At 51.9% G+C, this 21,181-nt stretch overlaps 1 protein-coding gene across 1 annotated transcript in view; it reads left to right on the top strand.

Annotated features, from left to right (window-relative positions):
- STAM2 (signal transducing adaptor molecule 2) overlaps nt 1-21,181 on the top strand; it is a 78,550-nt gene that overhangs the window by 34,719 nt on the left and 22,650 nt on the right. Inside the window, exons 9-10 of the mRNA XM_075317212.1 lie at nt 2,223-2,302; nt 4,123-4,210. Of these exons, the coding sequence (XP_075173327.1) occupies nt 2,223-2,302; nt 4,123-4,210 (168 nt within the window). The remainder of the gene's footprint in view (nt 1-2,222; nt 2,303-4,122; nt 4,211-21,181) is intronic.

The raw sequence follows: 21,181 nt of genomic DNA, 5'->3' as shown, positions 1-21,181 counted from the left end.
GGCCTTACTTCCCGACTGGCACCATTCCTCTGATGCGTTACACCTGACAATATTTCATGTGACCGCTGAAGACTTTCTGTTTTCCTTTCCGTACTTCTACGCTATTGAAATAGTAAAGGCTGCAGCCAATCAGTGGCCACAATTGGCTGCAGCGGTCACATATCCTAATAATATCACATTACCTCTGAAGAGACAGTATGGGCTGATTGATTGGTGCACGCCGCACATCTATAAACCGGTGGAAAGGACTAAAAGGCATTTCTGGAGTAAGTTCCATCCCTAAAGCAGCATAGGTTATCATGATCCTCCTGGCCCGCCGGGATTTGTGCAGCTTTCAGGTTGTGCAAAAATGTTGCAATTTGTTAAGGTTTTTTATACTAGAATTCCCCCTAGTGCTGACATTGGAGGAAGAGGACCGGGGGAGGGGAACATAGGTTTTTTTGTTTTTTTTATAGCTGTCTAGTATTGTTGGTTTATAGCACTTTTACTGGAAGGCCTAAGCCCGCGTCTCGCCTGTGTCTGAGCGCAGCAGCGTCTGTCTTTGGGTCGCCGCTTTCCTTTGCTCTGCTCTATAAGTGAGAGGAGAATGGTTCCATATTGATCAGGATCGGTTATTAAATTAGGGGCGCCGGGTGCATCCAGCTTTATAAATGTCACATGTACCTCCACTCACGCCGCACAGTGTTTGAGCAGCGCTCAGCATATGGCTGCCGCGTTTTCGGCTTTCTTTGCTTCCTGAACAGAAAATGTTAATTGATGTCTAACGAGCTGCTTTTCCAAAGAAGAGAGCCGGGGGAGTGCTGCGGCGTAATCCCAGAAGCCTCCCCCCTTTACAACATCGCTGTAGGGTCACACTTTGGGTCCCAATGGTGCGGAAATGGAAAACAGCCGACGCTTCAGGTGCAAACTGATCTGCACATAATGTGTCCTTAGTTATCTGAGCGCTGTTATCCCCAGGGGCGTCACCACGTCATGACTCCACTACACAGCAGCTCTGGTCTGCACAGAGTCCTCCCCAAAAATGTGATTAAAGGGCAATCTCTACAAGCCTTTTTTCAAGGGGCATGTTACCTGCGGACTAATCACTGGATTATGTCTGCATCATCCGTATCGTGCCCACTGAAAGGAGCCCAAGATAGTGCCCGGTCTGTTGGGAGTTCCTCTGTTATTTCAAGTAATGAAGTACAGGTATCGGTACATACTAGGATGATGGCAGACGACCATGTTTTCGGTCAGGGTGCTGTCTGTGTGCATTGTGGACAGCACACATAGTGACGTGGAAAAAGAGCGCAGCTTGCAGATTTGCACAATGCGGATTAGGTACAAAGCTGCACAGATCCATTCACTGTGTTCACGTGAACCCGGCTTTCGGCTGCTATACCTCGAGCCTTTATCTTCCCCATACGTACATGCCTCTTCTGAGCATGAAGGTGAATAAACCAGTGCCAAAAAAGCTATGACCGTATCTTGCCTACCTTGAGAACAAAAAGATCAGGCATGTTGAAATTGAACATGTCCAATCCTTCTTTCCACTGACATCTGCTATTGGAGAAGAGGTAAAACACTCCCTGTGATGGTGTGATATTGTGGGTTGTGTATGTTGATATTTTAAGTGTTAGCATTGTCCATTCTGTGTATTCCTGGTCTTGTCTGCAGGTTAATCCACTTAGCTCAGTTCCCATTTGCATGCCTTTTGTTGAACCCCTGACTGCCCATTCATTACCCCCCAGCTCTCCAAGTACTGTAAATCCCCCCCCCTGCAGTGCCCCTGTCCCTAGGTCTGGGGGTGGGGGGGCCTGAAACCCAGCCAACCTGTTTGCTTACTTTGGGATATAGGGGTTGTGCCTCAGAAAGACAAGGGACAAGCAGTAAGCTTCATGTGGGAAGCTGAGGCTACAGCCACAACCCCAGAGACTTGGAAAAACCCTGATTGCTGGAGGATCGTGACTCCTCTCCCGGGGCATTTACCCCGTTACTGGACTATTTTACCCTCTGCGTGGTGGATTATTTTATGGAGCTTCTGGTTTGCACTCCTGTAGATGGTCGGTTGGTGCTGCCGAAATCAGCAGGTATTCTGTAGATTGGCCTCATGTCTTTGGTAGCTGTCCGGTGGCCACTGAACCAGGGTCCTGTGAATCGATTCTCTCAGATCTTGTATATACCATAATATGTGTATATACACCGCGTCACTGACTGCTCTGCATGTCCCTTCTCTTCACCAGTTGCTGATAACACTTCTCCTTCTGAAGAGGTGCCCGAAGCTGCAACAAAGTCTGAACCGGAGCCAGTATTCATAGACGAGGTACGTGCAGAAGATTTTTATTTTCTTTGTTAAAGGGAATATGTCATTAAAAAATATTCAAATTCTTGCAAATCTCACACTGGTCACTAGGACTTATTTTTTTCTGTTTTGTATAGAAGACTTTTCAGTAGTCTCATTCTCCTCACAGACAGGATTACAATGACTGATAACACCTCTATATACAGTTGGATAACACAGTATTCATCATTCACAATAGGTGATGTCACAGCTCACCTCCTCCTCCTTCTCCTGTACAATGACTGATAACACCTCTATATACAGTTGGATAACACAGTATTCATCATTCACAATAGGTGATGTCACAGCTCACCTCCTCCACCTCCAGTACAATGACTGATAGCACCTCTATTTACAGTGGATAACAGAGGAGGCACCATTCATAATAGTGGATGTCACAGCTCACCTCCTCCTCCTGTACAATGACTGATAACACCTCTATATACAGTAGATAACACCGGATCCACCATTCACAATAGATGTCACAGCTCACCTCCTCCTCCTGTATAGTCACATTTGCCCAGATACGAACATGCTCAGACAGTGCATCTATACAAAGATCTATGGCCCAGGTCAGTTTATTTCCTGTACAATGACTGAAAACAACTCTATATACAGTAGATTACACAGGAACCAGCATTCACAATAGGTGATGTCACAGCTTACCACCTCCAGTACAATGACTGATAGCACCTGTATTTACAGTGGATAACACAGGATGCACCATTCATAATAGTGGATGTCACAGCTCACCTCCTTGTATACAATGACTGAAAACAACTCTATATACATTAGACGACACAGGATCCAGCATTCACAATAGGTGATGTCACAGCTCACCACCTCCATTTCCAGTACAATGTCTAATAGCACATCTATATACAGTGGATAACACAGGATGCACCATTCACAATAGTGGATGTCACAGCTCACCTCCTTGTCCTCCTGTATAATGACTGATAACACTTCTATACAGTAGATAACCCAGGATCCACCATTCACAATAGGTGGTGTCACAGCTCACCACCTCCACCTACAGTACAATGACTAATAGCACATCTATATACAGTGGATAACAGAGGATGCACCATTCACAATAGTGGATGTCACAGCTCACCTCCTCCTCCTGTACAATGTTTGATAACACCTCTATATACAGTAGATAACACAGGATCCACCAGTCACAATAGGAGATGTCACAGCTCACCTCCTCCTTCTGTATAGTCACATTTGCCCAGATACGAACATGCTCAGACAGTGCATCTATACAAAGATCTATGGCCCAGGTCAGTTTATTTCTGCAAGGTTCCTGTGAAGAACTGGAAGTAGGAGTCTAATATTGGGCCTAGTGGCAAGAGTGAACATTTTTTTTTTTTTTTTTTTATTATTATTATTATTATTATTATTATTATTATTATCGATAATGATGTGAAAAAAATAATCTTAAAATGTTTTAAAAATAGTTATCTTAAAAGCCTGATTTAAACAATAGCTCATTGTTTGACACTTTCCCTTTGACTCTTTTATTTATGCATTATAAAATTCAAGTATCAGCGGAAAAAGATGGCGAAATGGAATGAACATGGATAGATGATGAATGTCGGGTCGTGGGGAGTCAGACCCTACTCTACCACTTCTCTAAACGTTTTTTTGGATTGGGGGAAATGAATGTGGTTCCCAGTATTCGGACCCCACCAATGTTACTGTCCAGAGGAAACCCTGGAATATCCTCTTTAAGTCACAGCGTCGTGTAAAACCGATACAAATTTGTAATATTAAATTAATTCTCTGCTCTATTCCAGGAAAAAATGGACCAGACCTTACATTTACTGCAGAGCATCGATCCAACAGACCCCAAACCGGATTCAGTCACTCTGCTGGATTTAGAAGGTATTGTATCCAAATATTCCGGGAAGATTTTTCACCTTTTCCAGGATTTCCATCAATGTTCAGTAGTAAAGGCGGCCTATGTATTAAATGAATATTGTCTGAACCTGACATTTTCCACTGGAGCAATCGACCATAGGATGTGTATAGTGGTGTCGCAAGTGTCGGTGGAGAGGAAAAGGTCGGGCACGATCCTTTTCAACATGTCCGATCCTTTTCATCTCGAGACAGATCCATGTTCATTCACTGGTTCTGGCTGCAGAATGACGTAAGTGAAAATCAATTAGGCTACTTTCACACATCAGTTTTTTTCCATCAGGCACAATCCAAAGAAAAACGGATCCGGCGCCGGATCCGTTTTATCCCCATTGATTTGTATTAGTGCCAGATTGTGCCTGATGGCCTTGCGTTGCATCCGGCTTTTGCCAGATCCATCGTAATTGGCTAATGCGGCAGCCGGATGGAACGTTTCTTGTAACGTTTTTTCTTTTTCGCTCCTAATTGGGAGACCCAGACAGTGGGTGTATAGCTACTGCCTCTGGAGGCCGCACAAAGAACTACACTTAAAAGTGTAAGGCCCCTCCCCTTCTGGCTATACACCCTCCCGTAGGAGTACAGATTCCTCAGTTTTAGCTTTGTGCGCAAGGAGGTCAGACACGCACGCATAGCTCCATTGTTTTTAGTCAGCAGCAGCTGCTGACTATGTCGGATGGAAGAAAAGAGGGTCTATACAGACTCCCAGCATGCTCCCTTCTCACCCCACTTATGTCGGAGGTGTTTGTAAGGTTGAGGTACCCATTGCGGGTACGGCGGCAGGAGCCCACATGCTGATTCCTTCCCCATCCCTTTTTACAGGGCTCTGGGTGAAGTGGGATTTACCGGTCTCCAGGCACAGAGACCGTGCTCCATCTACAGCCCCTGGAGAAGATGCTGGATGGAGCGGAGTACATCAGGGACATGGCCCTGCTTCCTCAAGGTACTCTGTGTCCCCGTGTATCTGGCGCTCACACCGCAGCATGCTGGGTGTTGTAGTGCGCCGGGGGACATCAGCGCTGCGGCGCCTGTGCCATGGCCTCATTCAGCTTTGCTGAAGCAGGCACATTTATGGGAATAGGCTGCGCCGGCCGCTGGGACTGCGGCGCGGCTGGCACTTGTAGTGCGCCGGGGACTTCAGCGCGGCCTGCGCTTTTACGGCGGCCGCGCTGATAACTACAGTCCCCGGCTTTTGCGGCCTGCTTTCCTTTCGTTCCCGCCCCCAGACCTGCCAGTCAGGAGAGGGGCGGGACGCTGCCCACGTCTAGAACTCGGTCGCGCCGGCCGCTCGAACAGCGGCGCGGCTGGCACTTGCGGTGCGCCGGGGACTTCAGCGCGGCCCGCGCTTTTACGGCGGCCGCGCTGATAACTCGAGTCCCCGGCTTTTGCGGCCTGCTTTCGTTCGTTCCCGCCCACAGACCTGCCAGTCAGGAGAGGGGCGGGACGCTGGCCAGTGCATCAGCGCTGAGGGCTGGAGTCGTTTTTACATACTCCAGCCCTCACAGTCAGCACAGAGGGGACACTGTTCCCGCACTTTTGTTTGGGAACTCCCACGGACCGCCCCTCTCCACAGAAGCCGGCAGCCATTCTTGCCGACACGCTGAGCTGCAGAGGGGAGCCGGGGAGACCCAGACAAGGCATTCTGCAGCCTCTTACCCGCTGTTCAGCGGGCGGTAAGCAGCCCTCAGGGCTCACCCCCTCTTGTGCCAGTATTATTCTTAGTATTTTGTTTCTACAAATACTTTGTACTGCATAGCGCTGGTCGCCCTTTGGCTATAGACTCTCTCACATGCAGAGAGCCAGCAGCATGTCGCCCGTAAAACGCAAGGGTGCCAAGGCACAGACATTGTATGCTTCCTGCACCGCATGTGGGACTTTTCTACCGGCAGGCTCCACGGACCCCCATTGTGTGCAGTGCTCGGCCCCTGCGGCGCTTGCACAGTCGGGACCTCTGCTGGACGTGTCCCAGGGTGTACCACCTGTGAATGCTGTCCAGGTGACAGGAACTGAGTTTGCAGCTTTTGCTGACAGAATGTCTCTCACTATGTCACAAATTCTTGACACATTGCGAGCTAGGCCTGTACTTCAGACCACGGACACTGTGCATGTATTGCCCCCTGGTCCCCCTCAGCTCCTAGCTCCGGGACGGGCATCTACACCTCAGGGTGAAGACTCTGACTCGGACGATGGCCCCGGGCAGCCTAAGCGGGCTCGTTATGACGGGCCCTCACATTCATCTCAATGGTCTGGATCCCAGCGGGATGAATCTATGGGTGATGAGGCGGACTTAACTGATCAGGATTCTGATCCTGGGACCGCTCTCAATCTAGATACACCAGATGGTGACGCAATAGTTAATGATCTTATATTTAACATCAATAAGATGTTGAATATTTCCCCACCAGCTCCTCCTGTAGAGGAGTCAGCTTCGCAGCACGAGAGAATCCATTTCAGATACCCTAAGCGTACATTAAGCACTTTTCTGGACCACGCTGACTTCAGAGACGCAATCCAGAAACCCCACGCTTATCCTGAAAGGCGTTTTCCTAAACGACTTAAAGATACACGCTACCCTTTTCCCTCTGAAGTGGTCAAGGGTTGGACCCAGTGTCCAAAAGTGGATCCTCCAATTTCCAGGCTTGCAGCCAGATCCTTGGTTGCTGTTGAAGATGGAGCGGCACTTAAAGATGCCACTGACAGGCAGATGGAGCTCTGGCTGAAATCCATCTATGAAGCGATTGGAGCGTCATTAGCGCCTTCTTTTGCGGCCGTATGGGCACTCCAAGCTATCACGGCCGGGCTTGCGCGAGTCGACTCAGTCACACGTGCATTTGCCCCGCAGGTAGCACCATTGACCTCGCAAATGGCGGCATTCGCGTCGTACGCGATTAATGCTGTTCTTGACGCTACAAGCCGCACGGCAGTGGCGTCAGCCAACTCAGTTGTTTTGCGTAGGGCTCTGTGGTTGAGACATTGGAAAGCAGATTCTCATTCCAAGAAGTGCTTAACCAATTTGCCTTTTTCTCGTGACCGATTGTTTGGAGAGCGTTTGGATGAAATCATCAAACACTCCAAGGGTAAGGACTCTTCCTTACCGCAACACAGACAAAACAAGCCCCAACAGAGGAGGGGTCAGTCTGGTTATCGGTCCTTTCGAGGACAGGGCAGATCCCAATTCGCCTCGTCAAAGAAGACTCAAAAGGACCAGAGACGTTCAAATTCTTGGAGGTCTCAGTCACGCCCAAAAAGACCAGCCGGAGGAACCGTTGCCAAAACGACGTCCTCCTGACTTGCGGTCTCCGATGCCCACACCCGCGGTCGGTGGGAGGCTGTCCCACTTTGGCGACATTTGGCTAGCAAATGTCAAAGACCGTTGGGTGAGAGATATTCTATCTCACGGGTACAGGATAGAGTTCGGTTCTCGTCCGCCAACTCGTTTCTTCAGAACTTCTCCACCACCAGACCGAGCCGATGCTCTGTTGCAGGCGGTGGCCGCTCTAAGGGCGGAAGGAGTGGTGACCTCCGTCCCTCTTCAGGAACAGGGTCACGGTTTTTACTCCAATCTGTTTGTGGTCCCAAAAAAGGACGGATCGTATCGTCCCGTCCTGGATCTGAAGTTGCTCAACAGACACGTAAAAGTCAGGAGGTTCCGGATGGAATCCCTACGCTCCGTCATAGCCTCAATGTCTCAGGGAGATTTTCTAGCATCAATAGACATCAAAGATGCGTATCTCCACGTGCCGATTGCACCAGAGCATCAGCGTTTCCTACGTTTCGTCATACACGACGAGCACCTACAGTTCGTAGCGTTACCCTTCGGTCTGGCAACAGCCCCCCGGGTCTTCACCAAAGTCATGGCAGCAGTAGTAGCTGTTCTGCACTCGCAGGGTCACTCGGTCATCCCGTACCTAGACGACCTGCTTATAAAGGCATCCTCTCAAGAAGCATGCCAACACAGTCTGAAGGTGGCGCTAGACACTCTCCAGACTTTCGGGTGGATTATCAACTTTCCAAAGTCTCATCTAACCCCGACCCAATCTCTGACTTATCTTGGCATGGAGTTTCATACTCTATCAGCGATAGTGAGGCTTCCACTGGACAAGCAGTGCTCGCTACGGACTGGAGTGCAATCTCTCCTTCAGAGCCAGTCGCACTCACTGAGGCGCCTCATGCATTTCCTAGGAAAGATGGTAGCAGCAATGGAGGCAGTCCCGTTCGCGCAGTTTCATCTGCGCCCTCTCCAATGGGACATTCTGCGCCAATGGGATGGGAAATCGACGTCCCTCGACAGGACTGTCTCCCTCTCTCAGACTGCCAAGGACTCTCTACGTTGGTGGCTTCTCCCCAACTCATTGTCACAGGGAAAGTCGTTCCTTCCCCCGTCCTGGGCAGTGGTCACGACAGATGCGAGCCTATCAGGGTGGGGAGCGGTGTTTCTCCACCACAGGGCTCAGGGGACGTGGACTCAGGAAGAGTCCACCTTGCAGATCAATGTTCTGGAAATCAGAGCAATCTATCTTGCCCTGCGAGCCTTCCAACAATGGCTGGAAGGCAAGCAGATTCGGATTCAGTCGGACAATTCCACGGCGGTGGCGTACATCAACCACCAAGGGGGAACACGCAGTCGCCAAGCTTTTCAGGAAGTCCAGCGGATTTTGACGTGGGTGGAAAGCAGAGCGTCCACCATATCTGCAGTTCACATCCCAGGCGTGGAAAACTGGGAAGCAGACTTTCTCAGTCGCCAGGGCATGGACGCAGGAGAATGGTCCCTTCACCCGGACGTGTTTCAACAGATCTGTTGCCGCTGGGGGTCGCCGGACGTCGATCTGATGGCGTCACGGCACAACAACAAGGTCCCAGTTTTCATGGCACGGTCTCACGATCACCGAGCGCTGGCGGCAGACGCCTTGGTTCAGGATTGGTCGCAATTCCGACTCCCCTATGTGTTCCCACCTCTAGCATTGTTACCCAGAGTTCTCCGGAAAATCAAGTCCGACTGCCAGCGAGCCATACTCGTCGCTCCAAATTGGCCAAGAAGGTCGTGGTACCCGGATCTGTGGCATCTCACGGTAGGCCAACCGTGGGCACTACCAGACCGTCCAGATCTGCTGTCTCAAGGGCCGTTTTTCCATCTGAATTCTGCGGCCCTGAACCTGACTGTGTGGCCATTGAGTCCTGGATCCTAGCGGCCTCAGGTTTATCTCAGGGAGTTGTTGCCACAATGAGACAGGCTAGAAAACCATCCTCAGCTAAGATCTATCACAGGACGTGGAAGATATTCTTAGCGTGGTGCTTGGCTCAAGGGTTTTCTCCCTGGCCATTTGCATTGCCAATTTTTCTTTCCTTCCTGCAGTCTGGGTTGGAAAAAGGTTTGTCCCTTAGCTCGCTTAAGGGTCAAGTCTCCGCGTTATCCGTATTCTTTCAGAAGCGCTTGGCACAGCTTTCTAAAGTACGCACGTTTCTCCAAGGAGTTTGTCATATCGTTCCTCCTTACAGACGGCCATTGGAACCCTGGGATCTGAACAAGGTTCTCCTTGCTCTTCAAAAGCCGCCTTTCGAGCCTTTGAAAGAGGTTCCCCTTTCTCGGCTTTCACAAAAGGTAGTTTTTCTTGTAGCGGTCACGTCTCTTCGAAGAGTGTCCGAGCTGGCGGCGTTATCTTGCAAATCTCCCTTCCTGGTATTTCACCAAGACAAGGTAGTACTGCGTCCAATTCCAGAGTTTTCTCCCAAGGTGGTTTCTTCCTTTCATCTCAATCAGGATATCACTTTGCCATCTTTGTGTCCGCATCCAGTTCACCAATTTGAAAAGGGTTTACATCTGTTGGACCTGGTGAGAGCACTCAGGATTTACATTTCTCGCACGGCGCCTCTACGCCGTTCAGATGCGCTCTTTGTCCTAGTCGCTGGTCAGCATAAGGGATCGCAAGCTTCCAAATCCACCCTGGCGCGGTGGATCAAGGAACCAATTCTTCACACATACCGTTCTGCTGGGCTTCAGATTCCATCTGGACTGAAGGCCCATTCTACCAGAGCCGTTGGTGCGTCCTGGGCGTTGAGGCATCAGGCTACGGCTCAGCAAGTGTGCCAGGCGGCTACCTGGTCGAGTCTGCACACGTTTACCAAACACTATCAAGTGCATACCTACGCTTCGGCAGACGCCAGCCTAGGTAGACAGGTCCTTCAGGCGGCGGTGGCCCACCTGTAGGAAGAGGCTGTATGACAGCCCGTTCATGTGGTATCTTTTTACCCACCCAGGGACTGCTTTTGGACGTCCCACTGTCTGGGTCTCCCAATTAGGAGCGAAAAAGAAGAAGGGAATTTTGTTTACTTACCGTAAATTCCTTTTCTTCTAGCTCCAATTGGGAGACCCAGCACCCGCCCTATCTGTTTTTAGGGTTTCGTTTTTTCGGGTGCACATGTTGTTCACGTTGTTTCTTAAGTTCTCCGATCTAGTTATCGGAGTGAATTTGTTTTGAAACTGTTATTGGCTTTCCTCCTTCTTGCTTTGGTACTAAAACTGAGGAATCTGTACTCCTACGGGAGGGTGTATAGCCAGAAGGGGAGGGGCCTTACACTTTTAAGTGTAGTTCTTTGTGCGGCCTCCAGAGGCAGTAGCTATACACCCACTGTCTGGGTCTCCCAATTGGAGCTAGAAGAAAAGGAATTTACGGTAAGTAAACAAAATTCCCTTCTTTGTCTCTGACATCCGGCGCGATACAGCGTGATTTATAATAATAATAATTTATTCATTTATATAGCGCTATTAATTCCACAGCACTTTACATACATTGGCAACACTGTCCCCATTGGGGCTCACAATCTAAGGATAATGGAAGCCGATGGACGCCGGATCCAGCGTAATGCGGCAAAAAAAACGGATGCGGCTGCTGGATCCGTTTTTGTAAACTGAGCATGCTCCAATTTATTGAAAAAAACGGATCCAGAAAAAAGAAAAAAAAAAAAATGGATGCAAAAAACGGATGCGCCGGATCCATTTTTTGACCGATCAGGTATGCCGGATCTGTCAAAAAAAAAGGATGAGGCACATCCGTTTTTGCATATTCTGCGCCGGATCCGTTGCATCAGGCACACGCCGGATTGTGCTTGATGCCAAAAAACTGATGTGTGAACGTAGCTTTAGTGCGCTTGCTTATAACTCTGTCTCTGAACTCTTTTGTGCTGATTTTATAACCACAGACCACATCAAAGTTGAAATGAACTTTGAGGTCAAAAAGCAACAGAAAGGAGTTAAAAAAAGGCAGATAAAAGACAAACTCTCCATCAGAATTAACTCTTTCTGCAGTCAGTAATGTGCTGGGAAACAAAGAGCCCGTGAAAGACATAATCAATGCAAAGATTTTTAATCAAACCTAATTGCAAAAGTTATTTTCTTTGTCGCTCCATTGGGAGACCCAGACAATTGGGTGTATAGCTTCTGCCTCCGGAGGTCACACAAAGCATTACACTTAAAAGTGTAAACCCCTCCCCTCTGCCTATACACCCCACCGTGCATCACGGGCTCCTCAGTTTTATTGCTTTGTGGAAGGAGGCACACATCCACGCAAGCTCCACATTTTAGTCAGCAGCAGCTGCTGACTATATCGGATGGAAGAAAAGTGGGCCCATACAGGGCCCCCGGCATGCTCCCTTCTCACCCCACTCGGGTCGGCGGTGCTGTTAAGGTTGAGGTACCCATTGTGGGTACATAGGCAGGAGCCACATGCTGTTTTCCTTCCCCATCCCTTAGGGGCTCTGGGTGAAGTGGGATCCTGACCGGTCACCAGGTGCTGGGACCGCGCTCCCTCCGCAGCCCCTGGGGGAATCTGCTGGACAGGAGCCGGGTATCATCAGGGACAAGGCCCTGCGACTCTGAGGTACTCTGTGTCCCCTTGGGGACGGCGCATAGTGCGCCTGGGTAATGGACACTGCAGCAGCTGCTGGGTGTGTTAGTGCGCCGGGACTACCGCGCTGGCCGCGCTTGTTTGCCGGCCGTGCTTATAACTTTAGTCCCCGGCTTTTGCGGCCTAGTGCCGCATATTCCCGCCCCCGGGCCTGCCAGTCAGGGGTAAGGGCGGGACGCTGCACTGGACGTCAGCGCTGAGGGCAGGAGCATACTTTGTATCCTCCTCCCCCCTCACTGAGCACCGTGGGGCACCAGATTCCCGCACTTTTACAGGCACGCCCACGGCCCCCTCCTCCTCTCTGAACGCCGGCAGCCATTGCTACAAGACGCTGGAGAACTTCAGAGGGGAGACAACTGAGCTCCACAGCTCTGGGAGGCCCAGGCAGGGATCTGGTGGTCACACAACCGCTGGGAGCGGTCGGTAAGCCGCACCTGTTACTAGGTGCTGGTCCCCCTGGGTGCCGAATTGTATATTTATATGCTTATAGTGTATACATTTACTCTGTACGGCCTCACTGTTAGCGTTTGGCTATATACCCTCACTGATTATTCTAAGAGGAGAAACAGCATGTCGTCCGCAAAAAGCAAGGGTACCAAAGCACAGGCTTACTTTGCAACCTGTACCTCATGTGCGGCAATGCTTCCTGCAGGTTCCACCTACCCTCATTGTGTGCAATGCTCGGCCCCTGTGACACTCACTCAGCCGGAGTCTCAGCCACTGGTGGGACCCCCGGCCCAGGTGGAACCTCCGGCCCCCACTGTCCAGGTGACGGGGACAGAGTTTGCAGTATTTGCTGACAAACTTTCTGAGTCTATGGATAGATGGTCTGCTAGGATACTGGAAGCTTTGCAGTCCAGACCTGTAACACAGGCCCCGGGCACTGTTGATTCATTGCCCCCATGCCCCCCTCGGTCGGAGCAGCAAAGAGCTCCTGCGTCAACTCATAGGTCCCACGGGGAGGACTCCTACACGGACCGCAGTCCCAGACCGACGAAGCGGGCTCGCTGGGAGCGTCCCTCAACTTCATCACAGTGTTCAGGGTCTCAGCATGAGGACTCTCTGGAGGATGAGGCAGATGCGGCAGATCAGGACTCTGATCCTGACGCCGCGCTCAACCTTGATACGCCTGAAGGGGACGCCATAGTAAACGACCTTATAGCGTCAATCAATCAGGTGTTAGATCTTTCTCCTCCACCCCTTCCGATTGAGGAGTCAGCTTCTCAGCAGGAGAAATTTCATTTTAGGTTTCCCAAACGTACACGGAGTGCGTTTCTTGATCACTCCGACTTCAAAGACGCAGTCCAGAAGCACCGAGCTTTTCCGGATAAGCGCTTTACTAAGCGACTTCATGACACACGTTATCCCTTCCCCCCTGACGTAGTCAAGGGTTGGGCCCAGTGTCCCAAGGTGGATCCTCCAGTCTCTAGACTGGCGGCAAGATCCATAGTTGCAGTGGCAGATGGTGCATCACTAAAGGATGCCACTGACAGGCAGATAGAGCTCCTGATGAAATCCATCTATGAGGCTATCGGCGCGTCCTTTGCTCCGGCATTTGCTGCCGTATGGGCACTACAAGCTATCTCAGCTTGTCAGTCTGAGATTAATGCACTCACACGAGCCGCGACTCCGCAGGTTGTGTCATTAACCTCTCAGGCGTCGGCGTTTGCGTCCTACGCCATGAATGCGGTACTAGACTCTGCGAGCCGTACAGCGGTAGCATCCGCCAATTCAGTGGCAGTCCGCAGGGCCATGTGGCTACGTGAATGGAAGGCAGACTCTGCTTCCAAGAAATTTTTAACCGGTTTGCCGTTTTCTGGCGAACGCCTGTTTGGCGAGCAATTGGATGAGATCATTAAACAATCCAAGGGTAAGGACTCGTCCTTACCCCAGTCCAAACCTAACAGACCTCAACAACGGAAGGTACAATCGAGGTTTCGGTCCTTTCGGCCCTCAGGCAGGTCTCAATTCTCCTCGTCCAACAGGCCTCAAAAGGATCAGAGGAACTCTGATTCATGGCGGTCTAAGGCACGTCCTAAAAAGACCGCCGGAGGAACCGCTCCCAAAGCGGCCTCCTCATGACTTGCGGACTCCCCAAACCGCATCCTCGGTCGGTGGCAGGCTCTCCCGCTTTTGCGACGCCTGGTTCCCACATGTCCAAGACCGATGGGTGAGAGACATTCTGTCTCACGGTTACAGGATAGAGTTCAATTCTCGTCCTCCGATTCGTTTCTTCAGAACATCTCCGCCCCCCGAGCGAGCCGATGCTCTTCTGCAGGCGGTGAACTCTCTGAAGGCAGAAGGAGTAGTTATCCCCGTTCCCCTTCAGCAATGGGGTCACGGTTTTTACTCCAACTTGTTTGTCGTACCAAAAAAGGACGGATCTTTCCGTCCCGTCCTGGACCTCAAACTGCTCAACAAACACGTGAAAACCAGACGATTCCGGATGGAATCTCTCCGCTCCGTCATCGCCTCGATGTCCCAAGGAGACTTCCTGGCATCAATAGACATCAGGGATGCTTATCTCCACGTGCCGATTGCACCAGAGCATCAGCGCTTCCTGCGTTTCGCCATCGGGGACGAACACCTTCAGTTCGTGGCATTGCCTTTCGGCCTGGCAACAGCCCCACGGGTCTTCACCAAGGTCATGGCAACAGTGGTTGCAGTCCTACACTCTCAGGGACACTCAGTGATCCCTTACTTGGACGATCTTCTTGTCAAGGCCCCCTCTCGGGTGGCATGCCAACACAGCCTGAACATTGCTCTGGAGACACTCCAGAGGTTCGGGTGGATCATCAATTTCCCAAAGTCAAAACTGACACCGACACAATCGCTGACATATCTCGGGATGGAGTTTCACACTCTCCCAGCGATAGTGAAACTTCCGCTGGACAAACAACGATCCCTACAGACAGGGGTGCGATCTCTCCTCCGAGCCCAGTCGCACCCCTTGAGACGCCTCATGCACTTCCTAGGGAAGATGGTGGCAGCAATGGAGGCAGTTCCATTTGCACAGTTTCATCTGCGTCCTCTTCAATGGGACATTCTCCGCAAATGGGACAGGAAATCGACGTCCCTCGACAGGAACGTCTCCCTTTCTCGGGCAGCCAAGGCATCCCTTCAGTGGTGGCTTCTTCCCACTTCTTTGTCGAAGGGGAAATCATTCCTGGCCCCATCCTGGGCTGTGGTCACGACGGACGCGAGTCTGTCAGGGTGGGGAGCGGTCTTCCTCCACCACAGGGCTCAGGGTACCTGGACTCAGCCAGAGTCCTCCCTTCAGATCAATGTTCTGGAGATAAGGGCAGTGTATCTAGCCCTGAAGGCGTTCCAGCCGTGGCTGGAAGGCAGGCAGATCCGAATTCAGTCGGACAACGCCACGGCGGTGGCATACATCAACCACCAAGGCGGCACGCGCAGTCGGCAAGCCTTCCAGGAAGTTCGGCGGATTCTGCTGTGGGTGGAAGCCACAGCCTCCACCATCTCCGCAGTATACATCCCGGGCGTGGAAAACTGGGAAGCGGACTTTCTCAGTCGCCAGGGCATGGACGCAGGGGAATGGTCTCTTCACCCAGACGTGTTTCAAGAGATCTGTTGCCGCTGGGGGAAGCCGGACGTCGACCTAATGGCGTCTCGGCACAACAACAAGGTCCCGGCATTCATGGCACGGTCTCAAGATCACAGAGCTCTGGCGGCAGACGCCTTAGTTCAGGATTGGTCGCAGTTTCAACTGCCTTATGTCTTTCCTCCTCTGGCACTGCTGCCCAGAGTGTTACGCAAGATCAGGTCCGACTGCCGCCGCGCCCTCCTCGTCGCCCCAGACTGGCCAAGGAGGTCGTGGTACCCGGATCTGTGGCATCTCACGGTGGGTCAACCGTGGGCACTACCAGACCGACCAGACTTGCTGTCCCAAGGGCCGTTTTTCCATCTGAATTCTGCGGCCCTCAACCTGACTGTGTGGCCATTGAGTCCTGGATCCTAGCGTCCTCAGGGTTATCTCAAGAGGTCATTGCCACTATGAGACAGGCCAGGAAACCAACGTCAGCCAAGATCTACCACAGGACGTGGAGGATCTTCTTATCCTGGTGCTCTGATCAGGGTTTTAGTCCATGGCCATTTGCCTTGCCCACTTTTCTGTCTTTCCTTCAATCCGGAATGGAAAAGGGGCTGTCTCTCGGCTCTCTTAAGGGACAAGTCTCGGCGCTCTCTGTATTTTTTCAAAAGCGTCTAGCAAGGCTTCCGCAAGTACGCACGTTCCTGCAGGGGGTTTGCCACATAGTCCCCCCTTACAAGCGCCCACTAGAACCCTGGGATCTGAACAGGGTGCTAATGGCTCTTCAGAAACCACCTTTCGAGCCAATGAGAGATATTTCTCTTTCTCGCCTCTCACAGAAGGTGGTCTTCCTAGTGGCAGTCACATCACTTCGCAGAGTGTCTGAGCTAGCTGCACTGTCATGCAAAGCTCCTTTCCTGGTGTTTCACCAGGACAAGGTGGTTCTGCGTCCGGTTCCGGAATTTCTCCCGAAGGTGGTATCCCCTTTTCATCTCAATCAGGATATCTCCTTACCTTCTTTTCTTTGTCGCTCTATTGGGAGACCCAGACAATTGGGTGTATAGCTACTGCCTCCGGAGGCCACACAAAGTATTACACTTAAAAGTGTAAGGCCCCTCCCCTACTGCCTATACACCCCCCGTGGGATCACGGGCTCCTCAGTTTTCATGCTTTGTGCGAAGGAGGCACACATGCACGCATAGCTCCACTGTTTAGTCAGCAGCAGCTGCTGACTATGTCGGATGGAAGAAAAGAGGGCCCATACTTGGGCCCCCAGCATGCTCCCTTCTCACCCCACTTTTGTCGGCGGTGTTTGTTAAGGTTGAGGTACCCATTGCGGGTACGGAGGCTGGAGCCGACATGCTGCTTTCCTTCCCCATCCCCTTAGGGCTCTGGGTGAAGTGGGATCCTATCGGTCTCCAAGCACTGAGACCGGGCTCCGTCCACAGCCCCTGGGAATCTGCTGGACGTGGAGATGAGTATCGTCAGGGACAGGCCCTGCTACATTAAGGTACTCTGGGTCCCCGTACAGATCGCGCACACCAGCATTGCTGGGTGTGTTAGTGCGCCGGGGACAGCAGCGCGGCGCGCTGGTGCTTTACTCACTGCAGCTTTGCTGAGTGAGTTTCTGTATTAGGAACTGCCGCGCCGGCCGCTGCTGGCGGTTTTTTACACTGCGGTGCGGCTGGGACTTGTGGTGCGCCGGGGACTTCCGCGCTGGCCGTGCTTATACGACGGCCGCGCTTATAAATAGAGTCCCCGGCTTTTGCGGCCTAGTTCAGTTTCGTTCCCGCCCCCAGGCCTGCCAGTCAGGGGAAGGGCGGGACGCTGGTCAGAACGTCAGCGCCGAGGGCTGGAGTCTGCTTAGCATACTCCAACCCCCCTCACTAGGCACAGTGGGACGCTAGTTTCCCGCACTTTGTCTGGGGCACGCCCACGGCCCGCCCCTCTTCACAGGACGCCGGCAGCCATTCCTGTTTGCAGTCTGAGTGGAGAAGGGACACGAGCTCTGGGAGACCCAGGCACGGGATTCTGGCGGTCACACACCCGCTTTTCAGCGGGCGGTAAGCAGCCCTCGAGGGCTCACCCCACTAGTGCCGCAGTGTTCATTTGTACTTTATGCTTGTATGCTATACATTGCATTGTACGGTCGCTATTCTTGGCTATATACCCTCCTAGATTGCTAGACAACAGCATGTCGTCCGCAAAAAGCAAAGGGGCCAAGACACAGGCTTTCTATGCTACTTGTACCGCATGTAAGGCTGTTCTACCGGCAGGTGCCACTGACCCCCATTGTGTGCAATGTTCGGCCCCTGTAGCACTTGCTCAGCCGGGGCCTCTGCTAGAGGTGGCCCAAGGAGAACCACCTGTGAGCACTGTCCAGGTGGCAGGGACGGAGTTTGCAGTTTTTGCTGATAAACTGTCGGTGACTATGTCTAAAATCCTTGAGACTTTGCAGTCCAGACCGGTAACTCAGACCATGGGCACTGTTGATTCAATGCTCCCTGGTTCCCCTCTTTTGGAACACATCCGTGCTCCGGGGGGGTCCCATGCATCCCGGGGTGATGGCTCTGACACGGACGACAGTCCCAGACAGCCTAAGCGAGCTCGCTATGAGCGACCCTCGACTTCATCACACTGGTCAGGGTCCCAGCAGGAGGACTCTCTGTTTGATGAGACAGAGGTTGCTGATCAGGATTCTGATCCTGAGACCGCTCTCAATCTGGATACACCTGATGGGGACGCAATGGTGAATGATCTCATAGCGTCCATCAATAAAATGTTGGATATTTCTCCCACAGCTCCTCCAGTGGAGGAGTCAGCTTCACAGCAGGAGAAATTCCATTTCAGGTATCCTAAGCGTAAATTGAGTACTTTTCTGGACCACTCTGACTTTAGAGAGTCAGTCCAGAAACACCACGCTTATCCAGATAAGCGTTTCTCCAAACGTCTTAAGGATACACGTTATCCCTTTCCCCCTGACGTGGTCAAAGGCTGGACCCAGCGTCCAAAGGTGGATCCCCCAATCTCCAGGCTTGCGGCTAGATCCATAGTTGCAGTGGAAGATGGGGCTTCACTTAAAGATGCCACTGACAGACAGATGGAGCTCTGGTTGAAATCCATCTATGAAGCTATCGGCGCGTCGTTTGCTCCAGCATTCGCAGCCGTATGGGCACTCCAAGCTATTTCAGCTGGTTTGGCGCAGATTGACACTGTCACACGTACATCTGTTCCGCAAGTAGCGTCTTTAACCTCTCAAATGTCTGCATTTGCGTCTTACGCTATTAATGCTGTCCTGGACTCTACAAGCCGTACGGCAGTGGCGTCCGCCAACTCCGTGGTTTTACGCAGAGCATTGTGGTTAAGGGAATGGAAGGCAGATTCTGCTTCCAAGCAGTGCTTAACCAGTTTGCCATTTTCTGGTGACAGACTGTTTGGTGAGAGATTGGATGAAATCATTAAACAGTCCAAGGGTAAGGATTCATCCTTACCTCAGCCCAGACCAAATAAACCCCAACAGAGGAAGGGACAGTCGAGGTTTCGGTCCTTTCGAGGCTCGGGCAGGTCCCAATTCTCCTCGTCCAAAAGGACTCAAAAGGATCAGAGGAGCTCAGATTCTTGGCGGGCCCAGTCACGCCCAAAGAAAGCAGCCGGAGGAACCGCTACCAAAGCGGCTTCCTCATGACTTTCGGCCTCCTCTCTCCGCATCCTCGGTCGGTGGCAGGCTCTCCCGCTTTGGCGACATTTGGCTGCCACATGTCAAGGACCGGTGGGTGAGAGACATTCTGTCTCACGGGTACAGGATAGAGTTCAGTTCTCGTCCTCCAACTCGATTCTTCAGAACTTCTCCGCCTCCCGGCCGAGCCAATGCTCTTCTGCAGGCGGTGTGCTCTTTAAAGGCAGAAGGAGTGGTGATCCCTGTTCCTCTTCAGGAGCAAGGTCACGGTTTTTACTCCAATTTGTTTGTGGTGCCAAAAAAGGACGGGTCTTTCCGTCCTGTTCTGGACCTAAAACTGCTCAACAAGCATGTGAAAACCAGGCGGTTCCGGATGGAATCCCTCCGCTCCGTCATCGCCTCAATGACTCAAGGAGATTTCCTAGCATCAATAGACATCAAAGATGCTTATCTCCACGTGCCGATTGCTCCAGAACACCAGCGGTTTCTACGCTTCGTTTTAAGAGACGAACACCTTCAGTTCGTAGCCCTGCCTTTCGGTCTGGCGACAGCCCCAAGGGTCTTCACCAAGGTCATGGCAGCAGTAGTAGCAGTCCTGCACTCTCAGGGTCACTCTGTGATCCCTTACTTGGACGATCTACTTGTCAAGGCACCCTCTCAAGAGGCATGCCAACACAGCCTGAACGTTGCGCTGGAGACTCTCCAGAGTTTCGGGTGGATCATCAACTTTTCAAAGTCAAATCTGACCCCAACCCAATCGATAACATACCTTGGCATGGAGTTTCATACTCTATCAGCGATAGTGATGCTTCCGCTGGACAAACAGCGTTCACTACAGACAGGGGTGCAATCTCTCCTTCAGGGCCAGTCGCATCCCTTGAGACGCCTCATGCACTTCCTGGGGAAGATGGTAGCAGCAATGGAGGCAGTCCCTTTCGCGCAGTTTCATCTGCGTCCATTACAAGGGGACATTCTCCGCCAATGGGACGGGAAGTCGACGTCCCTGGACAGGAACGTCTCCCTTTCTCAGGCGGCCAAGGATTCTCTTCAGTGGTGGCTTCTTCCCACCTCATTGTCAATAGGAAAGTCTTTCCTACCCCCATCCTGGGCGGTGGTCACAACGGACACGAGTCTATCAGGGTGGGGAGCAGTTTTTCTCCACCACAGGGCTCAGGGTACGTGGACTCAACAAGAGTCCACACTTCAGATCAATGTTCTGGAAATCAGAGCAGTGTATCTTGCCCTACAAGCCTTCCAGCAGTGGCTAGAAGGCAAGCAGATCCGAATTCAGTCGGACAACTCCACAGCGGTGGCATACATCAACCACCAAGGAGGGACACGCAGTCGGCAAGCCTTCCAGGAAGTCCGGCGGATTCTGACGTGGGTGGAAGACACGGCATCCACCATATCCGCAGTTCACATCCCGGGCGTAGAAAACTGGGAAGCAGACTTCCTCAGTCGCCAGGGTATGGACGCAGGGGAATGGTCTCTTCACCCGGACGTGTTTCAGGAGATCTGTCGCCGCTGGGGGAGGCCGGACGTCGACCTAATGGCGTCTCGGCACAACAACAAGGTCCCAGCTTTTGTGGCACGGTCTCACGATCACCGAGCTCTGGCGGCGGACGCCTTAGTTCAAGATCGGTCGCAGTTCCGGCTGCCTTATGTGTTCCCACCTCTGGCGCTGTTGCCCAGAGTGCTACGCAAGATCAGGTCCGACTGCCGCCGCGCCCTCCTCGTCGCTCCAGACTGGCCAAGGAGGTCGTGGTACCCGAATCTGTGGCATCTCACGGTAGGACAACCGTGGGCAATACCAG

The sequence above is a fragment of the Anomaloglossus baeobatrachus genome, chromosome 7 (assembly GCF_048569485.1).
Source record: "Anomaloglossus baeobatrachus isolate aAnoBae1 chromosome 7, aAnoBae1.hap1, whole genome shotgun sequence".
NCBI lineage: Eukaryota > Metazoa > Chordata > Amphibia > Anura > Aromobatidae > Anomaloglossus > Anomaloglossus baeobatrachus.
Note: the sequence above shows the minus strand (reverse complement) of the source record. Positions and strands in the feature narration are given on the sequence as shown.